We start from the raw sequence: 13,762 nt of genomic DNA on the forward strand, positions 1-13,762 counted from the left end.
TAGTCTGGGAGTCCCACGTGGGACTGGATGATCTTGCATCTACTCCAGCGCTTAGTACAGTGCTTGGCACAAAGTAGTAAGTGCTTAATAAATACCCAATTATCATTACCACGGATAAAGCCGAGAGGTTAGCTTGACAAGAGCGTGAACTGGATCGAAGGAGGGCCAATCGAATGCTGACACACTGAAGTACCTGACACTCTCGGGAGCTCGTTCAATCTTTGATAAAAAACGGTGTTCTGACACCTTTCCTTAGGGGATGTCCCACTCTAAATAGAATAATAATAATAATAATAACGTTGGGCTTTCTTTGTTAAGCGCTTTCTACGTGCAGAGCACTGTTCTAAGCGCTGGGGGAGATACAGGATAATCAGGTTGTCCCACGTGAGGCTCACAGTCTTCATCCCCATTTTAGAGATGAGGGTACTGAGGCCCGGTGAAGTGACCTTGCCCACGGTCACCCAGCTGACAAGTGGCGGAGCGGGGATTCGAACCCATGACCTCCGACTCCCAAGCCCGGGCTCTTTCCACGGAGCCACGCGACTCACCAGTTCTCCCTGCGTTCTCGTCTCCTCCCTTATTTCATCCCCTTTTCTCTGGAAATCGGGAAGGGCCGGGGGAAACAGGAAGCAAGTGAGAGGTGATGTGGCCCATCCTAGGAGCAGGAATCAAAAGCGCTGAGGGGAAGGTAAAGTGGACGATCGGAAAGGGGAGGGCGAAGGGAACAGGGGAGGCTGGCCTGTTCTCCCTCCCCCTTAGACGGTGAGCCCCCTGTAGGACCTGATGATCGTGTAACAATAATAATAGTAGTAGCGGTATTTGTTAAGCGCTTACTATGTGCCGAGCACCGGTCTAAGTGCTGGGGTAGATACAAGGTTATCAGGTTGTCCACGTGAGGCTCCCATCTTACAGATGAGGCCACTAAGGCACCAAGAAGTCGAGTGACGGGCCCAAAGTCACACAGCTGACAGGTGGCGGAGCCGGGATTAGAACCCGTGACCTCTGACTCCTAAACCCGGGCTCTTTCCACTTAGCCACGTACCCCAATGCACCTCAACGCTTAATACAGTGCTTCGGCACACAGTACGTGTTCCGATACCACGGTCTATTATTATTACGTACAAAATGGATGTTATCACGTGCTTACTACGCAGCACTGGACAAAGCCCTTTCACTCATTCATATTTATTGAGCGCTTACCGGGTGCAGAGCACCGTACCGAGCGCTTGGAAAGAACAATTCGGCACTTGGGAAAGCACAGCAGAGTCGGAGGACATAATCCGTGCCATCGGAAAGAGCTTATAGTTTAGAGGGGAGGGACTCGACGAAGCAGCGGGGACGAGGAAAGGGCACGGGCCTGGGAGTTAGAGGACGTCGGTTCTACTCCCGGCTCTGGCTTGTGCCCGCTTGGCGGCCTTGGTCGTCACTTCATAATGATAATAATAAAAATGGTGTTATTTGTTAAGCGCTTACTATGTGCGAAGCCCCGTACTTCTCTGTGCCTCAGTTTCCTCCTCTATAAAACGGGGATCCCTTTGGATTTGAGCTCTATGTAGGACAGGGATCGTGTCTGACCTGATTCTATTGAATCTACCCCGATCGATCAATCGTTATTTATTGAGTGCTTCTTGTTTTCAGAGTCTGGGACTAAGTGAACAATATATCAGAGTGGAAGACCCGTTCCCTGTCCACAGCGAGTTAGCAGGCAAGAGGGGAAGACGTACATTAATAGAAATAACGTATAAATATATCAGTGCTGTGGGGTTGAGGGTTGTTAAAGCGCTTACTACGTGCCAAGCCCTGTTCTAAGGGCTCGGGTAGATACGAGTTAATCAGATCAGACACGGTCCCTGTCCCTCGTGGGGCTCACGGCCTTAATCCCCATTTTCCAGATGAGGCAACTGAGGCCCAGGGAAGTGAAGTGGCCCAAGGCGGACCCAGCAGATAAGTGGCGGAGCCGGGATTAGAACCCAGGTCCTTCTGACTCCCATTCCCCGTGCTCTAACCATGAGGCCACACTGCTTCATCCCACAGTTACTCCTTGGATGTTCTGGGGTAGATGCAGAACAAGGATCATTATTATTAAGATGATTATTTTTATCACTACTACTATGTGCCAAGTACTGTCCTAAGCGCTGGGGTAGACACAAGATCATCAGGTTCTACGCGGGACTTCCGGTCTAAGCAGGAGGGAGAACAGGGACTGAATCTCCATTTTGCAGATGAGGAAACTGAGGCCCAGAGACGTGACGTGACTTCACCAAGGTCACACGGCCACTGGCTGAGCCGGGATGAGAACTCGGGTCTTCTGACCCCCAGGCTGTAATTTGCAAACGAAATAATCCAGGCCTCCAATTTCTACTCTACTGTACGAGAAAATACGTCACACCGAGTACGCTGTCGGGACAAACGTATAAAAAAGTTACTTGTACGAAACATTATTCGCAATGGCCCGCTCTTTTTCACGCGACTGGGACCCCAGTGCTTACCCTTGAAGCGTGATGCGTTCTTGAGAGCTTTCAGTCCAGCATCCACTCAACATCGCAGCAAAGTAACTAGATCTGACGCATAAAATGGCCCTGGGAGGAAAAGGAAATGTTACTTTACAGTAAAACCACTTTCGCCATGAGACCGACATTTTTAAGTCCTGATGTTTACACCCTGAAGTATTTATTCAGAGCCCGCATTTCGCTTGCTTTACCTTTGTTGGTTTCAGACATATTTCACATCAGTGAAGTAAAATAACAACAACAACTGCGGTCTTCGTTACGCGCCTACTATATGCCGAGCACTGTTCTACGCTGTCGGCTCGTTATGGGCAGAGAACATCACTATTTATTTTGTTAATGAGATGGACATCCCCTTGATTCTATTTATTGCTATTGTTTTTGCCCGTCCGTCTCCCCCGATTTAGACTGCGAGCCCGTCAATGGGCAGGGATTGTCTCCATCTGTTGCCGAATTGTCCGTTCCAAGTGCTTAGTACAGTGCCCTGCGCCTAGTAAGCGCTCAATAAATACTAATGAATAAATACTATTGAATAAATCTGTTGTTTTACACTCTCAAGCGCCTACTACAGTGCTCTGCACATAGGTGGTCAATAAATATTCCTGATTGGAAGATTCTAAGCGCCGGAGAAGATAATCAGGTCAGATATGCATCCCGGCTTTACAATCGGGCTCACGATCTAAGCAGGAAGGGGAACAGGCATTAAGCCTCCATTTTCCAGATGAGGTAACTGAGGCACAGAGAAGTTAAGTGACTTGCCCAAGGTCACAGAGCAGGCACATGGCGGAGGCAGGATTAGAACTCAGGTCCTCGGATTGATTCCCAGGCCCTAGAGCCTTCCGCTAGGCCCCGCTTCTCAAAGATTTCAGCAAGTATGAGTTCACAGAACCATGGCACTGTTTTCAATTCTCAGTCTAAATGCTATTTTCTAGGCTACCTATGGGACTTTTCATCTTTTTGGAAACACTAAAGGCTAAACCCGCAGAAGGAATGCAGCACTTCAACTATTTTCAGACGACACGAAACCGAAACAGGACTGGCACTCCAGAATACAGAGTAAAGCTGTATCAAAGATGAGAAAAAAACCTTGCGGTCTGTTTTTACTCCTGAACTCGGCCCAGTGCAATGTTTGGAAGAAAAAAAGTAGTATTTTTTTTCTGACGCTTGAACAAATATTTCTTTCCTCTTGCCTGACGGCTCGCTGTGGGCAGGGAAACTGTCTGGTAATTGTTGTACCGAACTCTACTCTCCCATGTCCTTAGTACGGTCGTTACTACCCTTAATTATTTCTTTAAAGAATAATAATAATTTATTAAATAATGATTTAAAATGTATTTAAAAGAATAATATTATTATAATAATACACCGGTGAATTATTTCTTGAAAATGTCCTCTTCCTATAAGAAACGCAACTTGGAGATTTGGATTTTATCACGAGTCGAAAGAGACTCCGCGATTACTAGCGGAAAAGACTTTCGGAAGCGTAGCGCGTTTCCAATCAGTTCACGTAGGCTTTTGATTAAAATAAAAACAAATAAAAAAACTTTCAGTCTCTTGTATAGCGGAGGGAAAAGACTTTCGGAAGCGTAGCGCGTTTCCAATCAGTTCACGTAGCCTTTTGATTGGCCTAAAAATAAATAAAAAAACTTTCAGTCCCTTGTGTAGCTGAGAGAGAAGACTTTCGGAAGCGTAGCGCGTTCCCCATCGGTTCACGTGGGCTTTTGTTGAAAATAAAAATAAATAAATAAACTTTCAGTCTCTTGTATAGCTGAGAAAAATAATTACTCGGCAGCTGAAGTTTGGTAGACTAGTTAAAACTGGTCCCTCTAAGATTTCGCCGTTTCGTTTTGCTGACTTCAAATCCTTCCTCTGTTGAAATTAAGAGACTGACGGAAGAACCAAACGGCTCCCGGCGTGGAGGCAAGTTTTGGGGCAGGACGAGGGAATATTCGACTTTATCTTGAAAAATAAACATCTTCTGAAACCGAATGGATCTCTCTCGCTTCTCTAGGTGGGTTTCTCCTCAGCCAACTGAACAGCACGTCCTCCTCTTCCTCCTCCCCTGCTCTTACCTCCGCTACATCAGTGCTCTAGTCTCAAAATCCTCCCGAGCACCAGGGAAGGCAAGTTACCTGCACACACATTCATTCATTCATTCAATAGTACTTATTGAGCACTTACTATGTGCAGAGCACTGTACTAAGCGCTTGGAATGGACAAATCAACTGGGGAGATTGGTGAGGGGTCAGATTTCGATATGGAGTCCACACGTTATTATTACGGGTATTTGTTAAGGGCTTAGTACGTGCCAAGCACTGTTCTAAGCGCTGGGGGAGATACAAGGTCATCAGGTTGTCCCACGTGGGGCACACGGTCTCCATCCCCATTTCCCAGATGAGGGAACTGAGGCTCAGAGAAGTTAAGTGATTTGCCCAAGGTCACACAGCAAAGTGGCAGAGCTGGGATTCGAACCCACGTCCTCTGACTCCCAAGCCCGTGCTCTTTCCGCTAAGCCACGCTGCTTCTTCCACTGCTCAGAACACACAGAGTCTTGGGCCTTCAGGCGGAGAACGTGTCCGTTTAATGTTACACCGTACTCCCCCAAGCGCTTAGCACAGTGCTCTGTACACAGTACGTGCTGGGTAAATCCGACTGAATGAATTCCTTTCCTCAATGTGATGCCCTTGGAAAAGTCTGCCAGGAACAAATGTGAGGCCCATCGAGCATTTACATTTATTAAGTACTTACTGTGCGCAGAGCCCTGTACTAAGTGCTTGGCAGAGCACAGTATAACTCGGGTGGGTGGATAACAGAAGCAGCAGCAGAAGAGAAGCAGCGCGGCTCAGTGGGAAGAGCACGGGCTTAGGAGTCGGAGGTCATGGGTTCTAATCCCAGCTCCGCCGCTTGTCAGCTGTGTGACTTTGGGCCAGTCGCTTCACTTCTCTGTGCCCCAGTTACCTCATCTGGAAAATGGGGATGAAGACTGGGAGCCCCGCGTGGGACCTGATGACCCCGTATCTCCCCCGGCGCTTAGAACAGTGCTCGGCACATAGTGAGCGCTTAACAAATACCAACATTATTATAACGTTTTCTGCCCACAAAGAGCCTACAGTCCAGAGGGGGAGATAGGCGTTAACGTACGTAAATTTCAGGTACGCACATAACTGCTGCGGGGACGAGGGAGGGATAAAGGGTGAAAATCCAAGCTTTTGCAGAAGAGAGCGGGAGAAGAAGAAACGAGGGCTTAGTCGGGGAAGGCGTCTTGGAGGAGAAGTGTTTTTAATGTGCATATGTGCATATTGTGAGCCCCACGTGGGACAACCTGATTCCCCTGTGTCTACCCCAGCGCTTAGAACAGGGCTCTGCACATAGTAAGCGCTTAGCAAATACCAACATTATTATTATTATTATATTGAGCTCTTCGGCAGAAAGGCCCCTTTAACACCCAAAGTAATAATCAATAGCACTCAAAATGGAGGGCTCACTCGGTGCAGGGCACTGTTCTCGGCGCTTGGAAGAGTACCACCGATAATAATAATAATAATGTTGGTATTTGTTACGCGTTTACTATGTGCCGAGCACTGTTCTAAGCGCTGGGGTGGATGCAGGGTCATCAGGCTGTCCCACGGGAGGCTCACGGTCTTAATCCCCATCTTCCAGGTGAGGTAACCGAGGCACCGAGAAGTCAAGTGACTGGCTCTGCCCCTTGTCAGCTGTGTGACTGTGGGCAAGTCACTTCGCTTCTCTGCGCCTCAGTTCCCTCATCTGGAAAATGGGGATGAAGACTGTGAGCCCCCATGTGGGACAACCCGATTCCCCTGTGTCTACCCCAGCGCTTAGAACGGTGCTCTGCACATAGTAAGCGCTTAACAAATACCAACATTATTATTATTAAGTGACTTGCCCACAGTCACACAGCTGACAGATGGGAGACATCATTCCTGCCGTCGAGAGGCTTCCCATCCAACGGGGAGGCAGACACCGAGATGGATTTTGAAGAGGAGGAAGCGACGGAGCATAAAGAAAAGTACTTCTCTCCTGCCTACAAGGAGTCTACAATCTAGAGGGGCAGATAGGCAGTAATCTAAATAAATTTCAGGTACGTACATAACTGCCGCAGTGTTGAGGGAGGGGTAAATAATTCATTCAATTCATTCAATAGTACTTATTGAGCGCTTACTCTGTGCAGAGCACTGTACGAAGCGCTTGGAATGAACAAGTCGGCAACAGATAGAGACGGTCCCTGCCGTCTGACGGGCTCACGGTCTCATCGGGGGAGACGGACAGACGAGAACGATGGCGATAAATAGAGTCGAGGGGAAGGACATCTCGTAAAAACCGATGGCGACTAAATAGAATCAAGAAATAAAATAAAAAATGGTGGCATCTGTTAAGCGCTTACTATGTGCAGAGCACCGTTCTAAGCGCTGGGGTAGATACAGGGGAATCGGGTTGTCCCACGTGGGGCTCACAGTTTTAATCCCCGTTTTCCAGATGAGGTAACTGAGGCACCGAGAAGTGAAGTGACTCGCCCACAGCCACACAGCTGACGAGGGGCAGAGCTGGGATCCGAACCCATGACCTCCGACTCCCAAGTCAGCGCTCTTTCCACTGAGCCACGCTGCTTCCGTATTCAAGTGCGAGGGCTTTGCAGAAGAGAGTGGGAGACGAGGAAAGGAGAGTTCAGTCGGGGAAGCCGACTGGAGTTACTGGAGTTTGGGAGAGGGGCAGATTGAACGAATACTCAAGTGCTCAGGTGATGCAGAAGGGGCAGTTGGTATTTGTTAAGCGCTTACTATGTGCCGAGCACTGTTCTAAGCGCTGGGGGAGATACAGGGTCATCAGATCGTCCCACGTGAGGCTCCCAGTCTTCATCCCCATTTTCCAGATGAGGGAACAGAGGCCCAGAGAGGTGAAGTGACTCGCCCACGGTCACACAGCTGACAGGTGGCGGAGCCGGCATTCGAACCCATGACCTCTGACTCCGAAGCCCGGGCTCTTTCCACTGAGCCGCGCTGCTTCCCCGGAGAGGAAGAGAAACCACGTCCGTCTTGCGGGAAGGTGAACAGCTGGCGCGGTAGTGGGTTGAGCCCGAGAGCGCTGGTGTTCCCGTTGCTTAAAGTGAAGAACCTGGGAGCTGTGGTTCTCTGTCCCGACCCGATCCGTCAGCTGACGGCGACAAGTAAAGGCAGGGTCAGGCCTGGCGTTGGTCTGCAGTCTGTTTTTCTCCAAGGACAACAGTGGAAAGGAGGCCGAGGGAAAGGAAATGGCAGCTGCCCTTTAATACGGTGAACGACTGTGTCGTGTTTTCTAGACAGACGTGCTCTGTCTCACAAAATATCCGTTTATCTGCTAGTCTGGCCCAAACGGGCTTTTCGGAACCATCTGCTGAAAAAACCACCACCCCCCCAAAACCTTATCAATAGGCTGTACCGGCTCAAGAAAGACAGAATTTACTTACTCCAAATGCACTTCTATAGCTGTGCAATTATTTGAGCTGGCTATGGGATTAGCCTTCATATTTTATTCGGGAAAGAAATTACTGCTTCTCGAAAATCATTTTATTTGTACCTGAATTTGGATATTTTGAAAAATCGACCATCTAGCTTTCGTTAGATATAAAATATTGCCAAAGCCAAAGACTGAACCCATAAGAGGGGCAGCGTGGCTCGGTGGAAAGAGCCCGGGCTTGGGAGTCAGAGGTCGTGGGTTCTAATCCCGGCTCTGTCGCTTTGCCGTGGGACCTCGGGCAATTCACTTAACTTCTCTGTGGCTCAGTTACCTCATCTGTAAAAATGGGGATTAAAAAACGTGAGCCCCACGTGGGACAATCTGATTGCCCTGTATCTACCCCAGCGCTTAGAACGGGGCTCTGCACATAGTAAGCGCTTAACACATATCACAGTGATTCACTCCTTCAATAGTATTTATTGAGCGCTTACTATGTGCAGAGCACTGTACTAAGCGCTTGGAATGGACAAATAGGCAACAGACAGAGACAGTCCCTGCCCACTGCCAGGCTTACAATCTAATCGGGGGAGAATAATGTTGGTATTTGTTAAGCGCTTAGTAATGATAATATTTTGGAGCTTGAAAGTCCTAAATGATGGTAAGGAAAATAAAGTTCTTCCCTAATATCTGCTCCATTTAATCAATTAACATTGAATAGCTGGTACCCGGATTATGGGACGAATGCTTCACTGAAGAGATTTTATATGTTGCTGAGTTTGAGCCTACTAAGGTAAGGAAATCTTGTACTGGTAGTTTTCCCAGTCAGTCAGTCGTATTTCTTGAGCGCTTAGTGTGTGCAGGGCACTGTAATAATAATAATGGCGGTATCTGTTAAGCGCTTACTGTGTGCAGAGCACTGTTCTAAGCGCTGGGGGAGATACAGGGCCATCAGCCTGTCCCACGGGAGGCTCACAGTTAATCCCCATTTTACAGATGAAGTCACTGAGGCACAGAGAAGGGACCGGCCCACAGTCACACAGCTGCCAAGTGGCAGAGCCGGGCTTCGAACCCATGACCTCTGATTCCCAAGCCCGGGTTCTTTCCACTGAGCCACGCTGCTTCTCTGTACTAAGCGCTTGGGAGAGTACGCTATAACAGACACATTCCCTACCCACAACAAGCTTACAGTCCAGAGGGAGAGACAGAAGTTAAGAGAAATAAACGTATCACAGATCTGTACAGAAGGGCTGTGGGCCGGGAGGCGGGGATGAATAAAGGAAGCAAGTCAGGGAGACGGAGAAGGGAGTGGAGGAAGAGGAAAGGAGGGCTTAGAATCAGGGGAATCTCCTCTTTTGGAGGAGATGGGCCTTCGGTAAGACTCTGAGCGGAGGGGAGAGCAATCGTCTGCCGTACAGAAGGAGAGCGGGCGTCCCAGGCCAGAGGGGGGACACGGGCGAGGGGTCAGCGGCGAGAGAGATGAGATTGCGGGGCCGTGAGAAAGGTAGGTGGAAATAGGGCTGGGTTGTAATGTGAGCCCCACGTGGGACCATCTGATTACCCCGTATCTACCCCAGCGCTTAGAACGGTGCTCACGACATAGTAATCGCTTAACAAATACCATAATTATCATCGTAATGGAAGAGCAGCGAGGTGAGGTAAGAGAGAACAAGGTGACTGACTGCTTTCAAGCCAATGGTGATGACTCTCCACCTGGATGTCTGCCCGCCACCTAAAACTCAACATGAGCAAGACTGAGCTCCTCATCTTCCCTCCCAAGCCCGGTCCGCTCCCAGACTTCTCCATCACCGTGGATGGCACGACCATCCTTCCCGTCCCGCAGGCCCGCAATCTCGGTGTCATCCTCGACTCGTCCCTCTCGTTCACCCCACACATCCTATCCGTTACCGAGACCTGCCGGTTTCACCTCTACAATATCGCCAAGATCCGCCCTTTCCTCTCCACCCAAACGGCTACCTTACTATTACGGGCTCTCGTTATATCCCGGCTAGACTACTGTGTCAGCCTTCTCTCTGACCTCCCTTCCTCCTCTCTCGCCCCGCTCCGGTCTATTCTTCACTCCGCTGCCCGGCTCATCTTCCTGCAGAAACGATCTGGGCATGTCACTCCCCTTCTTAAACAACTCCAGTGGTTGCCTATCGACCTCCGCTCCAAACAAAAACTCCTCACTCTAGGCTTCAAGGCTCTCCATCACCTTGCCCCTTCCTACCTCTCCTCCCTTCTCTCTTTCTACCGCCCACCCCGCACGCTCCGCTCCTCCGCCGCCCACCTCCTCGCCGTCCCTCGGTCTCGCCTATCCCGCCGTCGACCCCTGGGTCACGTCCTCCCGCGGTCCTGGAACGCCCTCCCTCCTCACCTCCGCCAAACTGATTCTCTTTCCCTCTTCAAAACCTTACTTAAAAATCACCTCCTCCAAGAGGCCTTCCCAGACTGAGCTCCTCTTCCCCCTCTACTCCCTCTGCCATCCCCCCTTTACCTCTCCGCAGCTAAAGCCTCATTTTCCCCCTTTTCCCTCTGCTCCTCCACCTCTCCCTTCCCATCCCCACAGCACTGTACCCGTCCGCTCAACTGTATATATTTTCGTTACCCTATTTATTTTGTTAATGAATTGTACATCGCCTCGATTCTATTTAGTTGCCATCGGTTTTTACGAGATGTTCTTCCCCTTGACGCTGTTTAGTGCCATCGTTCTCGTCTGTCCGTCTCCCCCGATCAGACCGTAAGCCCGTCAAACGGCAGGGACCGTCTCTATCTGTTGCCGACTTGTTCATCCCAAGCGCTTAGTACAGTGCTCTGCACATAGTAAGCGCTCAATAAATACTATTGAATGAATGAATGAATGACTTTCTGTAGACGCGGAAGTGGATGGGCAACACTGGAGGTTGAGGAGGAAGCACGGCCTGAAGGCTTCTGTAGAAAAGTGATCGGGGCAGCAGAGTGACGTATGGACTGGAGCGGGGAGAGACGGGAGGCTGGGAGGTCAACGAGGAGGCTGATAGGATAATCAAAGCAGGATGGGATAAGGCAGGATAAGTGATTCTCAACTAGAATGTTCGACTGAAAAATATCTATTCCCCCCTTCCTGAAAATTCGTCCTAGCAATTCAAACATCTGCCTAAGGGGAATAACGTCATTTTTTTAAAGTAGGCTTTTTTTTTTTTTTTTAAAGGGTGATCCCTGAAACCGAATCAGGCTTGAAACTAAAAGGTGATTTAAATTACGTTCAGTAAACCGTCTCCAAATAATCCACCAACTAGCATATCCTCGGTGAATTCAGCATATTCAGCAAAATCTCCCTATTCATTTCAAAATTAGGTCTGAACGTAACTGCAGAAATCAATGTGCGGCTCAGGAGGGATGGTACTTCAAGTCAAAAACAGAAGTTAGAAATTCAAAAGGTACAGTTTTTATAAAAAAAAAAAAAGAAGATAGTTTACATGATACAACAGCAACTCTGATGAACAGACTTTTAGCCAAATAATTCTCCCTGTGACAGACACCGTGAGAGGTTTGTTTTTTTTAACCTCATTACTGCTGACAGTTTTAGCTGGGCAACAAGCACCTGAGTCAGAAGAGCTAGAGGGCTACATGACAAAGATTTCTGCTTTTTTGCCTTAGCAAATAAGAGGATGTACCAAATAAAAATGGTACAGCCCTCGCAAATCTGAATTCTGAGGGCTCAGAGTAGATATGCAGCCTAATTTTGCATATATTTTTATTATCCTATTTATTTTGTTAATGAGACGTAAATCCCCTGGATTCTATTTACTGCTATTGTTTCTGTCCGTCTGTCTCCCCGGATGAGACTGTGAGTCCGTCAGTGGGCAGGGATTGTCTCTATCTGCTGCCTAATTGTACACTCCAAGCGCTTAGTACAGTGCTCTGCACACAGTAAGCGCTCGGTAAATACTATTGAATGAATGAATAATTTTGAAGGGTTGGACAAGTGAAATTGAAATTTTAAAACTTAGATAGGTTTGCTGTACTTACAAATATTACAAATAATATAAATAAGCTCAGTGCATTTATGATTTAATTCCAACCAACAGTATAATACACTTACCTTGGAAGTGTAGCCTCGAAAACCCTCAAAAACCCAATTAGGAACAAAAAGTTAGGAGCTGCATTCAACTAAATTTTCCAAAAGACAGGCCTTCTAAAGGCCTTTCTCATCCTAGAATACAAAATCTGAATATACTTTAAAATTAAACAACAAAGCACTGATGCTAGAGAGAGTCTAAATTATTACTTTTCTAGTTACCGATGAGCTTGAAAACATTTTCCATCAATCCAAATATCAATATCAGGGCAGTAGCATTTCTTGTAAAGTCTCAGTAAATCTTCTCCTAATTCAGAAGCAGGTTCCAGTTCAGAATTATCTTTAAGACAAAGAAAAAAAACAACAACAACACTGGCAAAATCAGCGTCTTGAGTATTTTAAACACACAAATCCAAATAACTAAGTCGTTCGACAAATCTAAATCGTGTAGAGTCTACGGTGATGCCATGCTTTCCATGCGATCCTTCGATTCATCGATCAGTGGCATTTACTGAGCATTTACTGTGTAAAGAGCACTGTACCGAACACTTGGGAGATTACAACAGCTATGTCTTAGCCGTGCTCCTGCACAAACGAGTTTACAGACTAGAAGGGAAGCCAGACATTAGGATAAACTACAGATATTTACACAAGTGTTGTGGAGCCGATGAGATGAAAATAATAATAATAGTACCCGTTAAGGACTTTCTAAGTGCTGGGGAAGATATAATATTAATAATAATGTTGGTATTTGTGAAGCGCTTACTCTGTGCAGAGCACTGTTCTAAGCGCTGGGGGAGATACAGGGTCATCAGGTTGTCCCACGGGAGGCTCCCAGTTAATCCCCATTTTACAGATGGGGGAACTGAGGCCCGGAGAAGTGAAGTGACTCGCCCACGGTCACACAGCTGACGAGTGGCAGAGCCGGCATTCGAACCCATGACCTCTGACTTCCAAGCCCGGGCTCTTTCCCCTAAGCCACGCTGCTTTTCTATAAGTTCTTCTATATAAAGTTCTCTCTAAGTTCTTCTATAAGCCGCTTCTATATAAATTAAGCAGGTCGGACACAGTCCCTGTGCCACATGGGGCTCACACTCCCCATTTGCCAGATGGGGTAACTGAGGCCCGGAGAAGTGAAGTGACTTCCCCAAGGTCACACAGCAGACACGTGGCAGAGCAGGGATTAGAACCTAGGTCCTTCTGACTCCCAGCCCCACGTTCTATCCACGAGGCCACACTGCTTCTCTATTTGGGATATCTGGGGTAAATTCCAAATGCCCAGAGGGTAGAGATTCAAATGCCCAGATGACAGAGAAGCGAGAGGGATTCAGGGCAGAGAGGGCTTAATTGGGGAAGCCCTCTTGGAGGAGATGTGACTTTAATAAGGCTTTGAAGGTAGCGAGAGCGGTGGCCTGGTGCATGTGGAGGGGAAGGGAATTCCAGACCAGAGGCAGGACGAGGACAGAGGAGATCGAGGCACAGTTAGCAAGCTGGAGCTAGAGGAGGAAAAAGTATAATCATAAATAATAATAACAATGATGGCATCTGTTGAGCGCTTACTAGGTTCATTCATCCATTCAATAGTATTTATTGAGCGCTTGCTATGTGCAGAGCACTGTACTGAGCGCTCGGAACGGACAAATCGGCAACAGATACAGTCCCTGCCCACTGACGGGCTCACGGTCTAATCGGGGGAGACGGACGGACAAAAACAATAGCAATAAACAGAATCAAGGGGACGCCCATC

The 13,762-nt window shown here is 48.0% G+C and overlaps 1 protein-coding gene across 3 annotated transcripts in view; it reads right to left on the bottom strand.

The window, feature by feature from the left end:
* The window catches only part of BTBD8 (BTB domain containing 8), a 90,471-nt gene that overhangs the window by 42,788 nt on the left and 33,921 nt on the right, over positions 1 to 13,762 (bottom strand). For 2 of the 3 annotated variants that reach the window (XM_029062567.2, XM_029062568.2), the window contains 2 exons: positions 12,238 to 12,355; positions 2,490 to 2,579 (listed from right to left, as the gene is read on the bottom strand). In XM_029062567.2, coding sequence (XP_028918400.1) covers positions 2,490 to 2,579; positions 12,238 to 12,355 — 208 coding nt within the window. Of the gene's footprint in view, positions 1 to 2,489; positions 2,580 to 12,225; positions 12,356 to 13,762 lie in introns of those variants that run through there. The other variant, XM_029062569.2, reaches the window with a different exon arrangement.

This window comes from Ornithorhynchus anatinus, chromosome 4 (assembly GCF_004115215.2).
Source record: "Ornithorhynchus anatinus isolate Pmale09 chromosome 4, mOrnAna1.pri.v4, whole genome shotgun sequence".
Classification (NCBI taxonomy): Eukaryota; Metazoa; Chordata; class Mammalia; order Monotremata; family Ornithorhynchidae; genus Ornithorhynchus; species Ornithorhynchus anatinus.